We start from the raw sequence: 23,793 nt of genomic DNA on the forward strand, positions 1-23,793 counted from the left end.
CCCCTTCCCCAACCAGCCCAGCCCTGATTGGCCCTGATCAGGGCCGGCCAGCCAGCCGGCCAACCTCCCACCATCTCCTCCTCCTGACAGGCCCAGCCCTGATCCGTCCTGATTGGGGCCGAGCTGGCCGGACCCCACCCATGCACGAATTCGTGCACTGGGCCTCTAGTATATATATATTTTACTACACACTAGCAGAATAATGGACTGGCTGCAGTTACCTCATGGAAACTCTCCTCAGTGATCCCACTGTCTTCAAGGTGAAGGATGCTGTGGAGGGTCTGCACATACAGCAGGTCCACCTCCTCCAGGTCCTCCAGGGCAAGGGGGACACAGCACAGCTGCTTCCATACCAGAGGGGCCAAGTGCAGGTCCAGAGGCTTCTTTGTGCGAATGGCAACCCCCATTAAAATTCCCAAGAACTTAAATTGCATTAAATGTTCATCAAGACAGGCAGAAGGGTTAAAAAGGAACCTGCAGAAGTAAAGAAAATATTTCAAACAGAGTTGTCCTCAATTTTCTTAGAATAAGTTACCCAACAGCTATAACATTAGTCTAGACCTGTGCTGCCCAACATGTGGCCATTTAAATTAATTAAATAAAATTTAAAGTTCAGTTATTCAGCCACTCTAACCACATTTCAAGTGCTCAACAGTTACATGTAGCCTGTAGCTACTATTCTGAATAGCACAGCGACCACATTTTGAATTGTTTTTTGAAGAACCATAAAAGGGCAAGTAAATGGTCTATAAACCCTTAAGCTATCTACTTCAGGAAGCTCTATTTCCTAAAATCATTTCATTTATCATGTACAAGTGTATGACAAAAGATCCAAAATTCAAAATTTGGCAAATACAGGGATAATATACAATTGCAAATACTAAGTGCTGTGACTTGATAGCATATCAAAGCTTTTTTTTTTCTCACGAAAAACGATTTTAAATATGTTACATGCAATAAACACCAATTGTTTAAGAAAAATGATCTTACATATAATATTACATGCAATAAATATTAATGCTTCAAGAATAAAATGATTTTAAGTATAAAACTGTACTAACATTATGATATCACAAAAGTTGTAGGAAATATTCAAAATCTGCAAATAGGATTGCTATTATATTCTAGAATATTCCCCACCCCACCCCCCCGGCTCTATTTTTGTTCATCAGTTTATGTTGTTCATTATATATATGCTCACTCACAAATGAGTGAGATCATTCAATATTTATCTTTCTCCGACTGGCTTATTTTGCTTAGCATGATACTCTCCAGGTCCATCCTGGAAAGTTGTTGCAAATGGTAAGAGTTCCTTCTTTTTTTCTGCAGCATAGTATTCTATTGTGTAGATGTACCACAGTTTTCTAATCCACTCATCTGCTGATGGGCACTTAGGCTGTTTCCAAATCTTAGCTATTGTAAATTGTGCTGCTATGAACATAGGGGTGCATATATCCTTTCTGATTGGTGTTTCTGATTTCCTGGGATATATTCCTAGAAGTGGGATCACTGGGTCAAATGGGAGTTCCCTTTTTAATTTTTTGAGGAAACTCCATACTGTTTTCCACAGTGGCTGCACCAGTTCAAAGCTTTTAAATAAACTTTGATGCAGAAAATTCCTTGAAGAGAGTACATATTGGCCTTCATTAACACACAAGATGTCAGGTTTCATAATCAAGTCTGAGTTTCCTCTACCCTTCTATATTATCAGAGTTAGTCCCATATTAAATACCAAGTCATGATAAAAGTGCCTCAGTTTTCTTATCTGTGAAAAGAGAATATTAGTAGTTGCAAGTCCGTAGGTTTATAATGAGGATTTGGTGGGATAATACACGTAAGGCACTTAAAGCAGTGCCTGGCACACAGTAAGCACTCTATAAATGTGAGCTGCTGCTGTTGTTGTTGTTATTATTATTATTGACATTATTATTATTATTATTATTATTATTGACATTCCATAAACACTTGCTGATTGTCTTACCTGTCTCTATTGTAACCCACTTCTGCAGTAGCATTGGGAGAGGGTATAAGAAGGTCAACAATACCAGTTTCAAGTTCCTGTAGAAAAAAGAAAAATTTTTGAGAAATGAAAATAAAATACATCAAGAGAATGAACTGTAGTATCATACTGAAAAGAGAATATTTGAGAACTTTATAATGCTACGTGACAACCAGCCAACTCTCTATGATTGATTTATCAGGAAAATCCTAATACCACGCAAAGCTGAAAGGGTCAGAGCTGATCTGGAAGCAAAGCTGCCACTGTAGATCTTAAATAAAAAGTCATCCAAACACTTCACACTTGCTTTTCTACTTCACCTGGCAGTTCTAAAAGCACCAGAATAAGTCAGAGCATGTGAGTTATCCTGGATTTGTCTTTTACATTATAAATATAAGTATAAGTATAAATACAAATATGTGTTACTATTGTTTTCCCTGCCAGTAGTATAGCACAACAAATGGTGAATCAATGGGAGATGGCTAAGCACTGACATTTATTCAATAAGGTATCTTCATAAAGCATTTCACAAACCCTTACTATAATTTACCTATACAACCATTAATAGCATGACTTTATGTAAGGTTCACAAATGCATCGTTGCTACATTTATAAAAACACTAGAGGCACAGTGCATGAAAATTCATGCACTGGGGAGGGGGGCCATCAGCCTGGCCTGTGCCCTCTCACAGTCTGGGACCACTTGGGATATGTCCACCTGCCGGCTTAGGCCCGCTCTCTAGGGGATCAGGCCTAAGCTGGCAGTCAGACATCCCTCTGGCAGCCTGGGAACCCGCGGGAGATGTCCAACTGATGGCAGTCAGACATCCTTAGCACTGCTGAGGAGGCGGTAGAGGCTCCCGCCACCGCTGCTGAGCTTGCAGCCGTCAGCCCGGCTTGTAGCTGAGCGGAGCTCCCGCCATGGGAGCGCAGTGACCACCAGGGGGCAGATCCTGCGTTGAGCGTCTGCCCCTTGGTGGTCAGTGCGCATCATAGTGACTGGTCGTTCCGCCATTAGGGTCAATTTGCATATTGCCCTTTTATATAGGATGGCTGACAGGGTAAACACGGGAAACAATAGAATGGCCAATACTTGAGTGGACAGCTCAGCAGGGGACACTGAATGAATGAATATACCTGGCACATCTCTGTGATTGTGTCATCAAACACTCCTCCAGCATCATCAGCCCCTTCTCCAACAAGCTTAACTTTCCATGCTCTGGAGGGCAGACGAAGGTCTGATGCATTCAGTTTAACTACTTGTCTTGCTATTTGGACAAAGATGGGCTTACACTTTCGTCCTCTTTAAAAGAAAGGGAAAACAGAATAAAATACAACTCTCACCAACTTTGCATATCACCACAAAGGTCACTTGAAGATATCTTCCCATCCGTGAATGAACAGGCCAGTTTAACAACAGTCAAACACTGCGCTAGGCCCACGATAGCCACATTGGGTACTAATGTAAGCACTGCTATTATCCTAGTTAACAATGAGGAAGCTAAGACTCACAGAGATTAGTTAGTAATGTTCATCTAAAAAAATGCTAACTAGTTAGTGAAACATACACACATATGCTAACCTGGTTGATATCCTCTTTACTGTAATTTGAGGTCCATAGTTTTTGCCTTGAACCATGGTTTTTCCTATGGAGCGCACCATGGGGAGGGTGTAGACTCTTGGGGCTAACAAAGGCCGAAGCTGTCCCTGTACAATGCCCCACGTTCCAGCATTATAATGAGATGTACTGTTCTGTAACAGAAAGTAAGCTTATCAGAAATGGTATACTCTAAGGCTTAAAAGAAGTAACACTTGTCATTTTTAGAATATAGCTTTTTTAATGAGCAACTATTAATCACTTAAAAAATTTTTTCTGATAAAATATTATTTTTTTAAAAAAGTTGGAAAAGGACACACACATGTAGAAACAAATAAAATCATCTGTGATCCTACCATATGGAGATGGTACCATTAACACATTGATCTATTTCTTCCATGTTATGTAGTCATACATTTTTTACATTGTTGAGATCATGCTGTTTATATGATTTTCCACTGCTTTTCTCACCTAACTTTATATCATTAAACATTTCCACACTAATTATAAACAGTTGTTGACACTTTGTTTAGTGCACACAATATTCTATATCCTGGCTGATTATTTACTTCTAACAATGATTTGTCAAATCTCTCATCTGCCCCATGACTGGATCCCCAAAAGATTTTTGATGAACAGTTTTATAAAATGACTAGAGGCCCGGTGCACGAAATTCATGCGGGGGGTGGGGGGGCCGGTTCCCCTCAGCCCAGCCTGCACCCTCTCCAATCTGGGACCCCCTTGGGGGATGTCCAACTGCCAGACATCCCTCTCACAATCCTGGACTGCTGGCTCCTAACTGCTCACCTGCCTGCCTGCCTGGTCGCCCCTAACTGGCCTCCCCCGCCGGCCTGCTTGCCCCTAATTGCCTCCCTCTGCCAGCCTGGTTGCCCCTAACTGCCCCCCTCTGCTGGCCTGGTTGCCTCTCATTGCCCCACCTTCTGGCATGGTCTCCCCCAACTGCCCACCCCCCCAGCATGGTTGCCTCCAACTGCCCACCCCCTGCTGGCCTGGTCGCCCCTCACTGCCCCCCTTGCCGGATGGTCACCCCAAACTGCCCCCCTTGGCGGCCTGGTTACCCTTCACTGCCAGCCTGCCTTGGCGGCCTGGTTACCCCTGCCAGCCTGGTTGCCCCTAACTGCCTCCCTGCTGGCCTGGTTGCCCCCAACTGCCGCCACCCCCTGCCAGCCCGGTCACCCCACGCAGCCTGCTGTGTGGTTGTTTGGTCATCCCTCACCCAACCCCCCCCCCCCCCCCCCGCCAGCCTGGTTGCCCCACGCAGCCTGCTGTTCAGTCATCCATTCAGTTGTTTCGGTCATGGTGGCCCCTGGCTTTTTATATATTAGGATATACATTTTAGTATGCCTATACATTAAACAAACAAATATAGCCAGCTTGCTTTTCTTCTATATTTCTAGACTATTCCATAAATATAGTTAAATCATCCTAATTTACTTTATTTCCCCCACTCCCATTCCATAGGGCCCAGAATACACATTTGTAAGAGCAAAAAGTCTCCTAAATGTAGTGGATGCATTTATGTAACAGCCATAATTGGTATTAATAGCTTTGTGTGCTTAAATTTTAAAATCATATAAAAACTTTATAGAAAATATATGCTTAACCATTCATTCTTCCTTGAGGTTTAGATAAATCAAAACAAACAGGAAACCACTTTGTGTCTAGTATTATTACCAATATCTGGTCTGTCACTAAGCCAACAATAAAATGGAAACAGAATTGTTGCCTTTTCTACATCTCTCTGGTGCTAAGAGTAAAAAGTATTAGCCATGAAAGAACTTTCCAAAGGCTGAGAGAAAGGCCCGGGCACAGCGAGCACATCATGGGTGCTGTTCCCAAGCCAGCATGTTACCTGGTTGTTGGGGCTGAGGTTCAGTAACCTCCAAGACGAGTACATGAGGTCCGAGAAGTGGTAAAGCAGCCGGAGCCTGGCCCTCGCGGTGTGAATGCTCACCTCCCTCAGTGCCCCATACTGGGGGGGCACTGCATCGGGCAGGCCCAGCTGCAGAGGGACTGACACACCTGCTCAGAAAGCAAATGAACACTTATAAAGGAAAATGCATTGCCTGCATTTTCAGTATTTTGAAAAATTTCAAACACACAGAAAGTGTACAAACATTCATTCCTACCACTTAAATTCTATAATTAATATTTTGCTATATTTGTTATATCACATATTTATCAATTTCTCTATCCATCAATTAATCTTAATTTATGATGAACTTGTATGGGTTTATAAAACATCTTTTTTATTTATCATTATGGACACTTGTTTTATTTCTCCTTTAATTTAGTTTCCCATTGAATTATGGGACCTGAAACAGTTCAGTCACAAATATGCATTTTATTTTTCTTTATATATTTTTTTAGATCTATAAGAATTTCATAAGTAATTAAAAACAAAACCCAAATTCTTCCTTTCATACTCAATAAATGTTGTATTCATAATAACATTAGGTGTGGGCCAAGACCAGGCAAGAAGTTCTGGAAAATGAAAATGGGCAATTTAGCAGAGCCACCTCCCACACTTACTAGGGATCTGACAGAAAGTGACCATGACAGAAAGAAAGATATAGGTGCATGACTCATAAAAGCTTTTTACTGCAAGAATAAGAGCTTTGTAGAAGCAAAGACTACCAGGGCTGTATCTATGGTTACCCTCTAATAAAAATGCACAGAGAAGTAGAAACAAGACATTCAACTCATTTGAGTTTCCTGTAAATAAAGATTTGTACAGCTCAATTCCTAGAGGTATTTTACTACTATTAATAAAAGCTAACATTTGTTGAGTATTTTTATGTGTCTGGCACTATTCTAAGAGCCAGGAATTGGTTCATTTACTCCTATAGCTCTTTATAATAGGCGCTATTATGACCCTCATTTTATAAACAAGAAAATCGAGTCTCAAGGTCACTCAGCTCATAAATGGAAGAGTCAGGATTCAACCCAGGCAGTGTGGTTCCAGAGTCTGAACTTTAAACCACCACACGTGTAGCCTCTGTCCTGAAGTGGGAGGGAAATCCCTCTGGAAGAATCAGAAGCCCCAAAGTACCTAAATCTGTCAGTGGATGGGCAGTACTGCTCATTCTGGATCCTATTAATCAGAAACTGCCTCCTGCTTGTTTGGAACCTACTTGGTAGTACTGCCTTGTTCTCTTAGGGTTTATCTAAGAGAAAAAATATCCATGGGGAGTCTTTCCTACGGACCTGTGGCTAAGTAGAGATGTTAGCAAAAAAGGAAGAGAATGCTGAGTTCTCAGGCACAAGTTCACTTCAGAGAAATTCTAGTGCCTTAGACAACAGAGGGTGGTAAAAAGAGAGGGCTTGAAGACCTGGGAAAGAAATAGTACAGATATAAAGAAATGCATAATAGTGATAAATGTCACACTTAAAGTAATAGTTACATTTGTGGGGAATGGAAGATGGGTCTAATTGGGAGAGTACACAGTTGGATATTAAGTACACAAATATGCATTGTATTACTTTAATATATTTTTGTAGATCTATAAGGATGTCATAATAAATTAAAAACAAAACAACAAAAAGACAAAAACAGCCCCATCAGTCCTGCTACATGCTGGAGTAACATGGCAACAATAGACCTTAGCTACAATTTATCATTTTTTAATATATAAAAACACACTTAGTTGCTGCTCTAAAACTATTTTTGCTTGCTTAAGTGATATGCTTTCTTTTGGGGGTACAGAGAGGGACTGCTTCATAAGGAAGTTGCAGAAGAACTTCTTGCTGTGAAAGTACTTACAGTGCTGGTAGCACAAAAAGTGCTTTGGTTTGTGGGGGAGGGTTTGATGGTTTCAGAACAATGTCTGGATGCAGTTTGAAACTGGCAAGCAGAGAGTGCAGCTGGGTACTGCTGAAAGAGAAGCTGCAGGCGCATGGATATTTTCATCCCTCACCTGGTGCTCTTGGTGGGACAGGCGGCGCTGTCCATGCAGCACTGTGGCAGCGGCCAGCTGAGATCTGCCGAACATTTTTCCCTTGCAAAACTGTAACCAGGGTTGGTTCTCGAACGTGGTTGGTGTGGCCTAGGCCAAGCTGGGGTAAATTACAAATACACAGAGATTCAATTAGAAAGAGGAAGAGAGGACGCCAAGATGATGAAATCTGTCTTAGAGGTAGCAGGTCTAAATAGGTTAATATCTGTACCAAGCCACAGCACCAAAATAAAGAAATTAATTCTGATTTTCTCTATCAGAATAGTCCTCAGAGCTCAGACTGTCTCCTAAAAACCAAGATACAACAAAGCCATTCCCAATCTAGCAGAGTCTTAATGACTGAACACATCCTTGGATTCCACTTCTGGAGAGGAAATGAATTCTTAGAAAGTTTAAAAGGTAACAGTGATCTTTAGAGCTTTTACTTAAAACACATTTATTTCTTGATGTTTAACATAGTTACAGAAGCAGATTCTCTCCTCCATATCTCTGTTCTTAGGCTCTGACTGTTCTCAGGGTCTCCTCCAGATCTCTGTTCTCCAGTTCAATTCCAGGTCGGGACACATACCTGGGTTTCGGGCTTGATCCCCAGTAGGGGGCAGGCAGGAGGCAGCCAACTGATGGTTTTCTCTCATCAATGTTTCCCTCTTTCTTCCAGATCTCTGTTCTTAGGGTCTCTCTCAAGTCAACAAAAACATATTAAAAAAGAACCCAAAACACTCAGTGTGTCAGCAGCTAAGCACCACAACATCATTAGACAGGATCATGTCAAGGTCCTGTCAGGGACCTGCCAAAAGTGTCCTCAACGTCAATTTTCCTTCATTAAGACAATATGAAACCACGATGATGAGCAGCTTCCTGATCTGGTAAGGAGACAACAGGGCCAAAATGGGTAATACTGGCCCTTGAACTTGAGGGCACCTGAGTACCTACTCTAGTGGCAGCCAAACCCAGAGAGGATTTACAGAGGAAGGGGATGTGGCTCTGCAGTAGCAGGCATCTCAGACATCTCCCACCAAAGTCCCTCCCTCTTCCATATATAGGGTAGGCTAAACCTGTCAACCTCAAATCTTTCCTCAACGTGTTAGAGCACTGGTTTTCAACCTTCCTAATGCTACGACCCTTTAATACAGTTCCTCATGTTGTGGTGACCCCCAACCATAAAATTATTTTCGCTGCTACTTCATAACTGCAATTTTGCTACTGTTATGAATTGTAATGTAAATATCTGATATGCAGGATGTATTTTCATTGTTACAAATTGAACGTAATTAAAGCATAGTGATTAACCACAAAAACAATATGTAATTATATATGCGTTTTCCGATGGTCTTAGGCGACCCCTGTGGGTCACGACCCATAGGTTGAGAACCGCTGTCTTAGAGGCTTAGTTCATTCCTCTGTATAATGGGGGTGACAAGACCTCCTGCACAAACACAACTGTTCTTTGCACAACGTTATATTATAAAATATAAAAGTATTGTTGTTTCTTTCTTTCCATCAGCTGATGTTCCTAGTACCTAACCTCACATATTACTGTAGTAGAAATGATGATGACAGTACCAAATACTTACAAAGTGCTGCTTACTATGTGCCAGGCACCTATCAATGTGTGTAAACACATACATACACTGTTAATCCCCTTAATCTTTTTGCTGTGATTTTTTTAAAACCATGGGATAGCCCTGGCTGGTGTGACTCAGTTGGTTGAGCATTGTCCCATGCACCAAGAGGTCACCTGTTGCAGCCAAAGGTAAACTGAGTGGGGGGGGTTGAAAGGATTAAGGAAAAGACAGACAAGAGAATAATAGCTGGGTCTCGGTGGGAAGCTGCCTCCCGGATGAGGAGACAACGACAGCGCCCACAAGCCGTGTCTTTATTTTATAGCATATGTCACGAGGCAAAGCAGGGGCGTGATCACGTTGTTTACAGCATTCTCGTGAGCTCCAACCCTACTCAACTACATGTACCTGAACTCTAGCACAAGGCACGTGAGGCTACATGTTTGGACCATAGGTTCAAGCTTACAATCATAGCCGTTGGCTATAATTGTGCTGGGGGGGGCCCTGCCTGCTGGAAGCCGGTCCATCCTTGCTGTTTGACACAGTCGCTGCAGGGAAGAAACACCTGCACAGCATGTTTCAAGGGACCTGGCGTATATGGCATACTGTTCTTAATATGTTTGTTCACCTTCTTGGCGCTATGTGTTTTAACCAAGGTCCCCTCTCCGAGAAAGGTTGTTTCCCCAGGTAGGGATTTTTCCCTGAAGTTAGGGAGGGATAAAACCCCTTAACTAAGAGCCAGGCGGGTAGTTAATCACTTTAACTATGAACAATCACACTTAAGCTACATAATCTTTACTCCCTGGAATGGAGATAAGAAACGCCCTAACCTTTGGAATAGAAATTGATAGGATTAAAATCAACTGGTATAAATACAGATGTAATTAAGACAATAAAAAACCAGAACTTGGCTGGAGATCCTAGACAGAACTTGGCTGGAGATCCTGGCTAGGCTGCTGATCAACTGAACGCTGTCTCCGTGTCATTCCTTCTTCGCCAACTCCGTCCACACCTTTGGGGACCCCTGGACCTGCTGGGGTTGGACCCCAGCACCTGCCCTCCAGCTGGGACTTGCACGTGGCAATGAGAGGACCCGGTCCTTTCGTTAGTCCGAGGCTTGAACCTGGCCAAAACACCATAACCGCGCCCCACAGTCACCAGTTCAATTCCAGGTCAGGACACATACCTGGGTTTCAGACTTGACCCACAGTAGGGAGCACGCAGGAGGCAGCCAATTGATAGTTCTCTCTCATCAGTATTTCCCTCCCCCTCTCTCTCCTTCCTCTCTCTCTCTCTCTCTCTCAAATCAATAAAAACATATTTTAAAACACACACACACACACACACACACACACACACACACACACACGTACACACCAAAAAACCCCACCATGGTATAGTACAGCCGTGGGCAAACTACGGCTCGCGGGCCGGATCCGGCTCGTTTGAAATGAATAAAACTAAAAAAAAAAAAAAGACCGTACCCTTTTATGTAATGATGTTTACTTTGAATTTATATTAGTTCACACAAACACTCCATCCATGCTTTTGTTCCGGCACTCCGGTCCAGTTTAAGAACCCATTGTGGCCCTCGAGTCAAAAAGTTTGCCCACTCCTGGTATAGTACTTGGCCACGATCAAGAGAGAGAGAGAGAGAGAGAGAGAGAGAGAGAGAGAGAGAGAGAGAGAGATATGGATAACTGGACTCACAAAGCAATCAGTCCTGTGGCAGAGGATGTCCTTGAGGCACTGTGGTAGACATTATGAGGTTCTTAGCTTATCTCTTACCCAACTGAAGGATGTTCAGTTCTCTAGAATATGAGGGCAGCAAGCAAGATAAATATGTACCTGTCCTTCTGAATTGCTCCCCCAGGCATATATATCTCCTGTTGATGTCAAAGCAAGTGTGTGCTCAGCTCCAACTGCCACGTCTTCGATGACTACTCCTGCCAGGACAGGGACTTGCTGTGGCCGATTGTGATTGCGAGCACGACCCTCTGGCAAGCCTATCAAGCGATCTGAGAAAAAACAGCAAGGAGGAAGTTTATGGATGGCACATCAGAGTCCTTTTATGTTTTCCTAAAGAATCATTTAATTTTTATGGTGGAATGTCAATGAAATATTTAACTCATTGGGGCCAAAGCTGCTATTCTGGTAAGGTATACTGGATTCTAAGTGCATAAAAAGTTTGAAACTGTTTCATTGCAAAATGTCACAGTCTCCTTATGAATAGAAAATAAAAGTAAATCTAAAATCAGTAGCTTCTTTCAAACCAAGAGGCACTTCAGTGTCCCCATATTTGAGAGGATTGGTACATAAATCACAAAGGCCCTAAAGTTCTTGCATTCTAAGAAAAGATGTCTTGTCCTCAAACTTCCAGCCAACCTCTCCCCTTACCTTTGCTGCCACACTTCTAGAAAGTGCAGGCCAGTCCCTGTTTCTCCATGTCCTCTAGGCCTGTCTGGCTTGGGCACTGTCTACAACTTAACTTCCACTCTTACTACTGTACTGAAAATGTATTCTCCAAAGCATTAACTAACTTCTGCCTATGGCAGCAGCTTCTTCTCAGGCTCCAGCCAACAGAGCCCACAACACCTTCTGATAACATGGTTCCTTCAGCCCCTCAAAATTTGAACCTTGAACCTATGAATTCATAAGACCTGAAGCCCCAGTCCCTGGAAGGACTACAGAGGCAGGATCCAGAGGCACTCTGGTGGTCAAGGCAGTGTTTGTGGCAGCACAGTGAAGGCAGCAAAAAAGGAGGGGAAGGGCCATCAATGGGGAGGAGAGTATCTTTATGACCAAGTTCACAGAGAGGAACAGGAAAGTAGCTAGTGAATGAAGGTCATAGACCCACTTATGACCCAGAATAAAAAATGACTCAATTTAGAGCCCTTTCTATAAAACTTGAAGGCAAATGTTCCTATAATATATGTGTACACAAAACAAGCATAGAAAATGCCTTACCTTGACCAAAGGTATACACTTGACCATCTTTGGTCAATGCAACAGAAAACTGAGTTCCACAAGCAACCTTTTTAATTCCAATTCCACAAAGAACATCAACTTTCTGCAAAATAAAAGGTGTAAGGCACACTTTAAAAAGGAAAAGAAAATACTCTTGAATTTGCCTACTGGTATGTATAAACTCAAGAATTATCTTCCAATAAAAACATTAACAGTTAATTACCTGTTTCCACTCAAACCCACACTCCTAAATGTTATTTTCCCATATTGTTCTGCAAACTATCTGAATTTAGGGGAGGAAGTGTGCAGGGGCATTTGGCAAAACCCCCAGAACCTCATGTGAAGTGGAAGCATTCCTCTGGATAACAGAAACCAATGAAAAACCTGTGGCCTTTTGAAGACTCCTGTAAGACATGGGCTGCTCCCAGCAGACTTCTGCTTTCAGAGGCAACAGTAACTGCTTAAATGTCCCCAGAGAGGGACTTCCTGGTTTTGTGAACCCCTAGCTGAATCCTGTCTAACTTTCTCGATGTCACAGACTATGTATGATGGTGAATCTGGAGTTGAATATAAACTGACTATTTGTAAATCATGCTGCTTGTTAAAAATGTTAGGACAATCCACATAAGAGAATTATGTAAGAGGTCTTCTGCAGAGCCAAGAAACTTTTTATAATGTGAACAAGAGCTTCTAATTTATTTGTTTATGCACTCAAATTTCCTTTTCATTACTTCTTAAACAGAGGTGCGCATCTGTATAATTCAGTGGTAACAATAAACTGATAAGGGCAGCTGTAAGATAGTTCATGGTTCCCTCCACAAAACACCCTGGAGATATGTTTATACTATTTTTTTCTTTACAATGGAAGGTAGTCTGTATGGTGTTCAGCCATGTACAGAGATAGACACTTACCTTTGCAGAATTTTTACATCCAGTTTAACTATTAATGGCTTATTTAAAATCAAGCTGTAGAATGTAGATCATTTAAGAATAAGCAACAGAAGCTTCTAAACTTCATTATGAATTACCATAAATGCTAAATTTAAATTATTCCCAACTAAAAAGAGGTACCGATATAGACAAAAACTATGTTGTCTGAAACACTAACAATAAAACTGACCTGGGGTGAAGATTTTGCAGTGGAATTTCCTAAACCTAGTTTTCCATAGTCACCATCTCCAAAAGCCCACACCATGGAGCCATCTGCTGATACTGCCAAAGTGTGGTTTAAGCCACAAGCCACCTGGAGAAATAACAGAGTGTTCAGTAAGGCAAGTCATAATACCTACAACACATACCCATTTCTGGGGCCCTTTCCTCCACTTTAGAGGAAAACTTAGCTTGTTTCTAAAGATTTTTATTGGTTTCAGGGCCTTCTACATATGTTAAAAAAAAAAAGTGTCCATAAGAAATAATTCCTAATGTTCACAAAGAAAAAAATAACATTTTTCTTCAAAGGAAATCCTTCAAATATCTGTGGCTAACTCAGAATCAGAGAGCACAAAAGATAGGGGAAAAGTACATATAACTCAAAAATATTCATACCAGAAAAGTCTAAGGAATAATATAGAAAAAGATAAAAATATCTTATCTCCTTATAAAAAGAAAACCTCAATGTGCCTACTAGCATGTATAAACTCAAGAATTAGCCTATATAATAAAAGTGTAATATGCTAAGTGTCCGGCTGTCCATTCAACCAATCAAAGCGTAATATGCTAATGATATGCTAAGGCCGCTCAACTGCTCGCTATGACGTGCACTGACCACCAGGGGGCAGACGCTTCAATTAGTAGGTGAGCTTGCTGCTGGGGTCCGGCTGATCGGGACTGAGCTGGATGGGCCAGACATGCCCTGGAGCCCTCCTGCAGTCCCTCCCTGGCTGGTCAACCTCCCACATCCCTCCCTGGCCCTGATTGTGCACTGGTGGGGTCCCTCGGCCTGGCCTGCGCCCTCTCGCAATCCAGAACCCCTCAGGGGATGTCAGAGAGCCGGTTTCAGCCTGATCCGGCAGGCCAGGCTGAGGGACCCCCCAACTGGTGCACGAATTCGTGCACTAGGCCTCTAGACTTTCCAATAAAAATACTAACAGTTATAGGACAAGAACAATTATTGCTTAAGAGCAAGCAGTAGCAAAAAAAAAAAAAAAAAGGGCAAGCAGTAGCTATCAGTGATGCTGCAGTTCAGCCATCCACTTCCAGCCTATTGGACGGGAGCCACAACCGTTTGTACTGTTTAAAAATTGTATATCAAGTTGTATTAATACTTTATGGAGGGGGTTTTAAACATCTTGAATTAATGTGGAATCAAATATGACAAACTTATATGACAAACTAACTGAAATTAACTTAAAATGTGAATTTTCACATGGGCAAAAAACCATGAAAAATTATCAAGCCAAGCAAAATGTGCATGAAGTTAAATATAACTGGTGACTTCTTTCTTCCTGAAAGGACAATGTCTAAGAGCATGCAGAGCATATAAGCAACTATGATCTGACAGAACATATTATTGACTTATTCCGTGCCTGTCCAATCTGATACCCCTCCAGTGCAGTCACTCTCTCTGGAAGCTTTTTATTAGAGGTGTTTCCAAGACCCAGACGGCCATAGTCGCCATTCCCAAAGGTAAATAGTTTGCCATCTGAAGTTACCACTGCTGAGTGCTTGAAGCCACAAGACATCTATAGATAAATAAGGAGAAAAACAATTTATTAAGAGGGGATACTAAGAAAAAAAGGAATCAGTCATTTTTGGTTATTAGTATAGTAATAAATTTCACTGATAAATTAGGATCTTAAAGACTGGTATGTTCTACCTGCCCAAATGGCCCTCCTGCTCCCCTACATCTGATCTACCTCATCATCCTCAGGAAGACCAAAATAAACTGCATACCTTGGAAGAACTGTTGCTACTCTTTACCTGTGTACAGATGACTTAGACTACATGAAATGAATGGGGAAATTATCTGTTAACTCAAACGTGGTACACAATTTTACAATATTATTCTAGATCACTAATTGATTTTCCAGAAATGTATATTAACTCAGCCTTTGTAACAATGAGGATAGGTTGAAAGCAAAGTTTTCCATTTATTCACGTATCTGTGGGGCAAGAGCTAAACCCCATAATGTTTCCTCTAAGGACCAGCAGCACCCTAGCCTGGGCCAAGCAGCTGGCTCAGGAAAAAGAGTCCATTCTAACATCAAAGCCCATTCAAACTTCTGACAAGCACAGGAAGTGAATGAATTATCTCATTTTCTATTTTCCAAAAGCAATGGATCTCTTAAAATGACTGTGTAATATATTTTTACTATTATTTCCCATTACCTGAATTTGATTGGACAACTAGTATGTGTACATTCAAAGCCAAACTTATCCAAGTCCTGACTGACCTGCACCACTTCTTCTCCTTGTAAGGCCTCAATCTGCCTGGGTCGCCGCTGCCTGTCACTGTTCCCATGGCCAAGTTTGCCATAATCACCATCTCCCCAGCTAAAGACCTCACCGCTCTCAGTCAGGGCCATGGAGTGCCCATCAGAACCACAGGAAGTCACCAGCTGAGTCACCACAAAACCTGGAACAGAGCAGAAACCCAGTAAGAGTTACTGTATGTTAAAACTCCCCTCTTTACTTGCAGCTGCCACAGAATATTCTCAAAATTGAAATATAACAAAATAGTACTACAGAAATAAAAATAATTTCTTAATTTTAAATCAAATTTGCAGAAACAGCCTAACAAATTGGGAGCAATCACACTAAACAACAATGTGACAAGGAAGAGGAAAGAGGATGGTTATAGCAGCAGTTATAGTCATTAAGGACTATGTTCTAGCTACTTGTATAAATGCTTTACATGAAGTATCTCATTTTCTATTTTCACTTAGAACCTATAAGGCAGCTATTATCGTTATCACTTTGACAATTCGGGAAACCGAGTTACAAAGAGGTCTATTAACTTGTGTAAGGTTCCAGAGGTAGGGTAGTAGAACCAGATAGCAGCCTAGCCAGCCATCCCATCCTCACTACTATCCTCTTCACACTAGGATCTCAGGGAAGAGAACTCACAGCTAATCAGGAATTGGTTCTGAACTCCTTGTTACTTGTATGCTTTTACTTTAAAAATCCTACTTTTTTTGTAGGCTTCAAAGTCAAAGTTAAGGAACAAGCCAGAGTCCCCTACAGTGGTTTCTCTAGAGATACTCCTTTTTCAAGTCACAGATAACTTTGACAGAGATGTCCTTTAAAGTCTTTAGTACATATCCATATAAACAGATTTTTAATTTTAATGATGCACATGCATGATTGCTACTTCTATTAATAGTTGCCTAATTTTGTACTTTTAAAGAATTTTGTATTCCTCAGTGGGTCTTGAAACAGTTATTTATACCACTGAATTTGAACACTACTATAAGTAACTTACAAAATAATGTTGTTTAAAATATGAAAATTAAGGCTGTACATGTCTAAACAAGAACTTCAATATATAACTATCTAGCAAAGGTTTGAGATGAGTTCCAATATAAACAAACATTCCTATAGTTAGGCCATCATTTCTGACCAGCTTTTAATTGAGGATAATTTTACCTTGTAAGGCTGAAATAACTGTCAGCACATGAAGGTCATCTGAGTTTCCTTGTCCTAATCTGCCGTAACTTCCTTCCCCACAAGCCAACACTGTGCCATTGGCCTGGATGACAAAGGTACAATTCTGACCACATATGACCTAGTATAAAAACACATAACTAAATACATTATCCTTTATTATATAGCTTTAACATGCAAACATTCAAAATGATTCCATGTATACCTAAGATACTTCATCAATTTTGTTATCTTTTCACTCCAGGGGTTAATGTGACTTTGGGTTCCTATAAGCTCTTGATTATTATAAAACTGCTTATTTAATTAAGAGATGTATGAGGTTCATTTGACTATTTAATATATTGAAGATAGTTTAAAATATTTTCAGCCAACTGTGCGAAGTTCAAATAATAACCTTAACAACAAAATCAATAAAAGGAGGAGGAAAAGATGATGGGGAAATAGTAAAGGCAAGGCTACAGGTCAGCAAGAGGCAAGAACTAGAAAGGATATATAGGAGAAAGAATAGTGCCTTCATGAGGTAGAGAAGAACAAAAGAGAAAGCAGTTGCCTCAAGAAGAGTTTGGAGCCCTGTCAGTGTGCTCAGTGGTTAGAGCATTCGCCCAAGCACTGAAGGGTCATGGGTTCGATTCCCAGTCAAGGGCATACCTGTGTTGCAGGTTTACTCTTTGCCCCGGTTGGAGAGTATGGGGAAGGCAACCAATCGATGTGTCTCTCTCATATCGATGTCTGTCTGTCTGTCTGTCTGTCTGTCTCTCCTTCCTTCCCTCTCCCCCCTTTCCCTCCCTTCCACTCTCCCTGAAAAGCAATGGGAAAAATATCCTCAAGTGAGGATAAAAAAAAAAAAAAAAGAAAGGTTTGGAAATATAGTACACAATTATTAGAAGAGGGAAGGAGTGTCAACTAAATCTGGCTAAAGACCCCAATAATTCTATAGCTGCAAAGAGAGAATCAATAGTTAGGATTATCTTAATTTCTATAAATATATAGTGATCAGGCTTAATAAATCAAGATGTTAATTCACTACACATGAAAGCAAGAAAAATTTAGAAATTTATTAACAAAACTTAAGTCTGATAAAAATCTTAGAAAGCTTTTATTTGGAAGCTCTAACATCATGACTTTCTTTAGTGATTCCTTACAGAAAACTATGAAGTGGACAAACTTTATTCCACTGTAAGTTACTGAAAGCTGACAGTTAGGGAATCAGAATTGTCACTTCCCAAGTTTCTTCTTCATTTCTTCACCCTGTTAGTTACCTGCTGGGCTTGTGAGAATGAGGGAGCCGCTGCAGGTACCATTACATTTCTTCCAGCTTCTGCCAGCTGTCCATGCCTGCCAGCACCCCACAAGTAGACATCACATTTACCTCCCAGGTGCCAGTCCTAGAAAAACACAATCATCTGTACCAAGTATGTGCCAGTCTCTATGGGAGACATCAGGGCTCAAACACACAAGCATTTAGAATGAGAAGATTTACTGAGAAAAACCATATAATTGTCTTCATCTTTACTGACCTCAGGTCTGGAAATTGCCCAAGACATAATTTGTTCATCCATGCCATTAATCCATTTACTGTTATCCTGTAAGGCAGAGTAAACATCAGGATCAATCTTGCATATCTGTTTTTAACTAACAACTAAGTGTTGTTGTAATAACTAAGTCTTCTTTCCAAAAAAGAACTTAGTAATATTATGAGAAATTAAAAGCAATTTTATAATTACACCAAACTTGATTTTTTGCATTGTTAATATTTCCCTTTATTATAAACACTTTCACTATCAATTATATCACTATCACAATTGCGCCTTGGAAATTCAAAGCTAACTTCTGAGCACCTGCAGATACAAAGTCATGTGCAAGAGTCACTGACCCTGTGAACTTTCTGTATTGCTTTGGGCAGGTCACTTCATTTTGCTGGACTTGTTTCAGTTTCCCCATCTATAAAATGACAGTTTCTATAGCAAGCTACTCTTAGGTAACATCAGAATGCTCTTCCACAATTCTTACTTAATGGTAATTAAAAACATGATTGAAGTGCCAAATAATTTGAATCCATATGTGGAATAAATCTCATAAGATGACCAGGAAAATATGTTAAAATATATACATAATGGGGCAAAAGTAGGTTTACAGTTGTGAATACGCAAAACACAGTTTATTCTTATATTATTACTTATTAGTTACTATATTATTTTCCATACAAACAACTGCAAACCTATTTTTGCTCCCCCCTGTACAAATAAAATATATACGAACAATGCACTTATGGACTTAGAAAAAGGGGGGAGGGGGAGATATGGGACTATATCTTTGAGAGCCAGGATGTTTACAAGAGCTCCACAGTTCTATCACCATAGAGGCCTGTCATCAGATTGAAGATACTATCTAAAAGCAAAATATTTTAAATTTATCTAAGGGTATGCTTCTAGCTACTCAAGTTAGCAAATACTTACTGAGGGTCTGCTATATGCTAAACACCCATGATACAATTGCTGCTGCAAATAACAGCAGTTCACCTTACACTTACCATTAGTAATACAAGTTCATCCTCTGGAACAGGCTCTAGATCTGGAACAGTAAAAGATTCCGGGAACTGCGCTCCGTTGGTCAAGGCTTCAGCAGCTTTTATGGTGGTTGAGAAACACTCTAGCCAGGCCCACTCATTCGGATTCCAGGATGCAGGCTCAGGGAGACAGTTCTGGTGGTGTGGTGGTACTGGAGGGTTACACAACAGCTGATCCAAATGAAGTCCCACAGCAAGGGAGGCCAGACACTGCATGTAGGGACTGTGAACAAGCTGATCGCCACAAACCACATGAGGCTAAGAGAAAATGCAAGGACATTATGTTATAGAGCCTTTCCGAAATATTCTAAATTAACCTAGTGAATGCCGAAAGCCTGTAATTTATTCTTTAAGTTTATTGTTTTTTTAACTTTTTACTTTGAAATAATTTTAGATATAAAGAGTTGCAGAGACAGTACAGAAAACCCTTCACACAACTTCCTCTAATGTTAACATCTTACATAACTATAGTGCAGTTATTAAAACTAAGAAATAAACATTGGTAGAATAATAACAACACAATTTTATTTGTTCTATTTCCCCACTAATGCCCCTTTTCTGCTCCAGAATCCAATTCAGGATATCTCATTGTATTTAGTATATTTTCATTAATTTTTCTTAAGTTTTAAAAAAAGAAGACTGGTAACAACTGAACCATAGTGATCTGCTCCCTGTCACAACTGCTCCTTTACTCAAGGGAAGCCTGGTAGCCAAGAAAATTCTTCGTTCATGGCTCTCCCTGGTCCTGGCAGAACAACTCTGTAAGAGCTAAGGGATTCAGAATAGAAAACCTGGGCAAATACATCAGTGAAATAATATTAATGTAGCTTGACAAAAAACAAATAATAAAAACAACCCCCAAACACAAAACAACCAAACCCAACAAGCTTTACCTAGGAGGCAGCACAGTGACTAGTAAGGCCTGAAAGACAGGTCACACAGGCTCAAATTCCAAATTCCTCATTCTAGTATTTAATGACCCTATTTAATAGTTCAACCTTAGCTCTTCCATACAACTTTCCACGAGGTCCACCTGTTAAGTGGAAAGGATGTTCACTCTGACACCCACACTCACTCCCACCTCCCAACTTTGGGATGGCAAAACCACATAAAAATAGGTATATGGTTTAAAAAAGGGAAGATGATACTCTGAGGTACAGGTATTTCAAAAAGTTTTGGAGTGAAAAAATAATCTGAAGAATGATATAAGCACAACACAAATTTAAGGATCACTTTAAAACTTTACTCTCACTTAAATAAAGTAGGAGTAGACTTAACAACTGTTTTAGGCACGACTCAGCTTCATTTGATTCTGCCCAAATAGCCCTATTTATTTTCCTCAGATCTCATGCTCTTAAGGGATAAATTCAAACCTATAATTCAAATTCCAAAGCACCAGGCATCTGTAAATGTCAGAATAAGTGTAATTGCTCACCTTTTCATAGGCATACTGTTCCTGCAGCATCATGGGAAGCCGCTCCAGAAATGCTCTCATGCAGGGAGCCATATTTAGTCCCAGGACACCCTGCTGTTTCAGGGCTGTCCTGCAGGTTGCTAACACATGATTGGCAGCAGCCCATTCTGTCGTACAATTCACGACCAAAACATCCTGATGGGAAATAAATCATGCCACATGACTTGTCTTAATAAGAGAAAATTCTATTACCATTCACATCTGAGAAAGTTCATTTCAATAATTGCATTAAATACATTTGCTTTTTGGACATTTTATGCTGTACTTTTAATGCCTATGAACTTTGAAATATCCTAAATTTTGTCTAAGTAAAAACAGGTGAATAATAACCATAAAATTTGTGAACTACCTTGGATTAGCTGATTCTTCTTAAAGAGATAACAGCAATTATTTGCTATACATAGGAATTGTAAGACAGGCATCTAATGTAATTTGAAAGTCTGACATGACCACAGGGTACTAAAGGAAGTAGTACTCTGCCTGCTGAGGGACATATCTGCAAAAGAAGCAACACGTTCTAATAACTGTGGCTCTATAGTTATTATACCCTGCCTAGGGTCTAGGGTCTGATTCTATATTTGACTTTAGTAGGACTATTCATGCAGGTGTACAGCTCTACTTTAATATTATTTAACCACATAAAGTATAAACCAAAGCAGCACATTGGTTCTATTCATTAAGGGTATAAAAGGCAATACTGTAGGTAATAATGTCATATCATAGAATTACTTCACAGCAGAGGGCTAGTATTTTTCTTCACAGAATATTAAATTTGGAAGACAAAATATATTGTGTATACTTGAGTTAAAAATCTTTGGGATGGTTCTTCTTTTAGGGAATGTTCTTTTAAGAAAGTCTGCTGCTTTCTTAAAAAATGGCAGAAAGTCAAAATCCACAAATAATTTCCAATGGAAATAAAGCCTTCAATAATTAAACATTTCGTGATGTCTAGGGTATAGTAGAATGAGTGCTAGATTATACACCGGGAGACCTGGGTTCCAGTTTTCTTTCTGCCACTAAACAACTGCAAGAAAAAATCCCTTTGAATATCAGTTTTCTCCTTTGTAAAGTGTGATGTTTGACTATGATTTCTAAGATACCTTATAGGCTGATACCCTATGATTTGATATAACTGCAAGTTACCTTTGATCTGTTTGAACAAGCAGCAACCCCAACATCTGGAATCCATACTGTGGCCTGAATAGCTCCAGAGCCTATCACAACAGTTTGCAAGACAGAGCCATCCTAAAATTAAATGCATTTATCAATACACATTACTTAATCTTAGTTATTATTTACATTTTAAATTTATACTTCACATTCACAAAAACATTCTAAAATCTGCACTTCCGCTAAATTTGGTAATGTCCAATTATATACCTTCTACCCAATTTTCTAGAGCCTAGATCACTTTCAATAAGAAAAATTAAAAGAGTGGAGGATTCTGAAAGAAGTTTCATCAGTATTCAAGATATTTATTATACAAAATATTCCTAGAATTGGTTGGGTTAATTTTCATCATATGGGAGTTAATGTAAAAACATTTAAGATAAAAATAACATCTGTACTCTTACCCTTAAAGACCAAATGTTCATGAGGCCACCTAGTCCACCAGACACCAGGGCCAACCCATCTGAACTGAAGGCAACTGTCCGGACAGGGGTGATGTGTCCCCGTAGCTGATAAACACATTTGGCTCCAGCTGGCTTCCTATATCCATCCTGCAATTCATTTTTATTTTTAACATATATTGAAAGCAAAATAATTTATAGATTCAAGATTTACAATTCATTCTTTGAAATTTGATATTTCAGTGTAACATTAGGGAGGAGGGAAGGATAACTCTCAGAAGGATTAGCCTGAATGAAGAAATAATAAAACACTAACCTGGTTCTCTTTTGCTGAGGTGAGTTTCATCCTTTTTGATACATTTCTAAGCTGTTTCCTAACTTTTCAAACTGGCAGACGTTTCTACATTTCTAAATTCTAATTATCCCTCAGAGGTAGGAAAATTCTAACTTTTACTTCTTAATGAATGTTTTAATTTTTAACATGAGCTTTATGTAATTTTCATTTTTAGCATCTAACATTTATGAATTGTACATGCTGGCTCTATACAAACAGGCCCCTCTTTTTGTTGCAGATGGTTCTCTCATATGGTGTCTAATTTGGTGTTTGTTCTGCAGGTTTTAGAAGTGTGATAGGTAAGGCGTGTCTAAATACTATCTACCACAAAGAGCAAACTAGATTTATCTTTAGTGCTTTCACCTCCACCTTTGAGATATCTTCCTCTCATTAATAAGCTACCTATCCATCCTTCCCTACCCATTTCTCCCTGCCCTTAAGGTTCCTCTTCCTTCTAGCTATGATAGAGTATAATATCAGATGTACTCATTTATCCAAAGATGACATAAAACCTATTTCTTCCAGGGGTGTTTGTGTCATGAACAAAATAAAGAGCAACAAAGGTTGCAAACTATTAACTCAGGGATGCAATCTGATTGGCCACCCAGTGTTTTAAAGAATTTTAAGTCAGGCATCAAAATGTGTAATATTGGGAGATTTTATTTAAAACACTGGATTTTGGGCTTCTATTAAAAAAATTAGACAATTTGGTAACAATAGGCTCTTATTTCTACAGGGTAACAAACAGCTTTGTAGCAACTGTGCCCATTATGTGAAGCATGTGCACTTCTGTTTTTTTGTGTGTGTTTTTTAACCCTCTCCACACCTTCCAATTCCCAGCTTCAGGAATTTTTTATTTGCCTAGATGGCCTTGTAAGCATATATTTGAATTCATAACCTCTGTTTAAGATAAAAGGAATTGCTCTTCATAGATGGAATTCTGGTATCAGTAGGAGATAGTTTATTTTTAAAAAAATATATTTTATTGATTTTCTACAGAGAGGAAGGGAGAGGGATAGAGAGATAGAAACATCGATGAGAAAGAAACATTGATCAGCTGCCTCCTGCATACCTCCTACTGAGGATGTGCCCACAACCAAGGTACATGCCCTTGGCTGGAATCGAACCTGGGACCTTTCAGTCC

General features: G+C 40.0%; 1 protein-coding gene across 25 annotated transcripts in view; it reads right to left on the reverse strand.

Annotated features, from left to right (window-relative positions):
• The window catches only part of HERC1 (HECT and RLD domain containing E3 ubiquitin protein ligase family member 1), a 194,786-nt gene that overhangs the window by 9,863 nt on the left and 161,130 nt on the right, over positions 1-23,793 (reverse strand). For 20 of the 25 annotated variants that reach the window (XR_004966839.1, XM_036304098.1, XM_036304091.1 and 17 more), the window contains 19 exons: positions 22,319-22,465; positions 21,888-21,989; positions 20,706-20,879; positions 19,235-19,528; positions 18,222-18,287; positions 17,964-18,089; positions 16,687-16,825; positions 15,495-15,676; positions 14,628-14,783; positions 13,223-13,345; positions 12,103-12,205; positions 10,984-11,153; positions 10,846-10,884; positions 7,535-7,673; positions 5,470-5,639; positions 3,582-3,751; positions 3,137-3,302; positions 1,982-2,058; positions 222-474 (listed from right to left, as the gene is read on the reverse strand). Coding sequence is in view for 24 of the 25 variants with exons in the window: in XM_036304098.1 (XP_036159991.1) it covers positions 222-474; positions 1,982-2,058; positions 3,137-3,302; positions 3,582-3,751; positions 5,470-5,639; positions 7,535-7,673; positions 10,846-10,884; positions 10,984-11,153; positions 12,103-12,205; positions 13,223-13,345; positions 14,628-14,783; positions 15,495-15,676; positions 16,687-16,825; positions 17,964-18,089; positions 18,222-18,287; positions 19,235-19,528; positions 20,706-20,879; positions 21,888-21,989; positions 22,319-22,465 (2,796 nt within the window). In the remaining variant the exon portion in view is untranslated. Of the gene's footprint in view, positions 1-221; positions 475-1,981; positions 2,059-3,136; positions 3,303-3,581; positions 3,752-5,469; positions 5,640-7,534; positions 7,674-10,845; positions 10,885-10,983; positions 11,154-12,102; positions 12,206-13,222; positions 13,346-14,627; positions 14,784-15,494; positions 15,677-16,686; positions 16,826-17,963; positions 18,090-18,221; positions 18,288-19,234; positions 19,529-20,705; positions 20,880-21,887; positions 21,990-22,318; positions 22,466-23,793 lie in introns of those variants that run through there. The other 5 variants (XM_036304153.1, XM_036304148.1, XM_036304146.1 and 2 more) reach the window with 4 other exon arrangements.

The sequence above is a fragment of the Myotis myotis genome, unplaced genomic scaffold (assembly GCF_014108235.1).
Source record: "Myotis myotis isolate mMyoMyo1 unplaced genomic scaffold, mMyoMyo1.p scaffold_m19_p_1, whole genome shotgun sequence".
Taxonomy (NCBI): Eukaryota; Metazoa; Chordata; class Mammalia; order Chiroptera; family Vespertilionidae; genus Myotis; species Myotis myotis.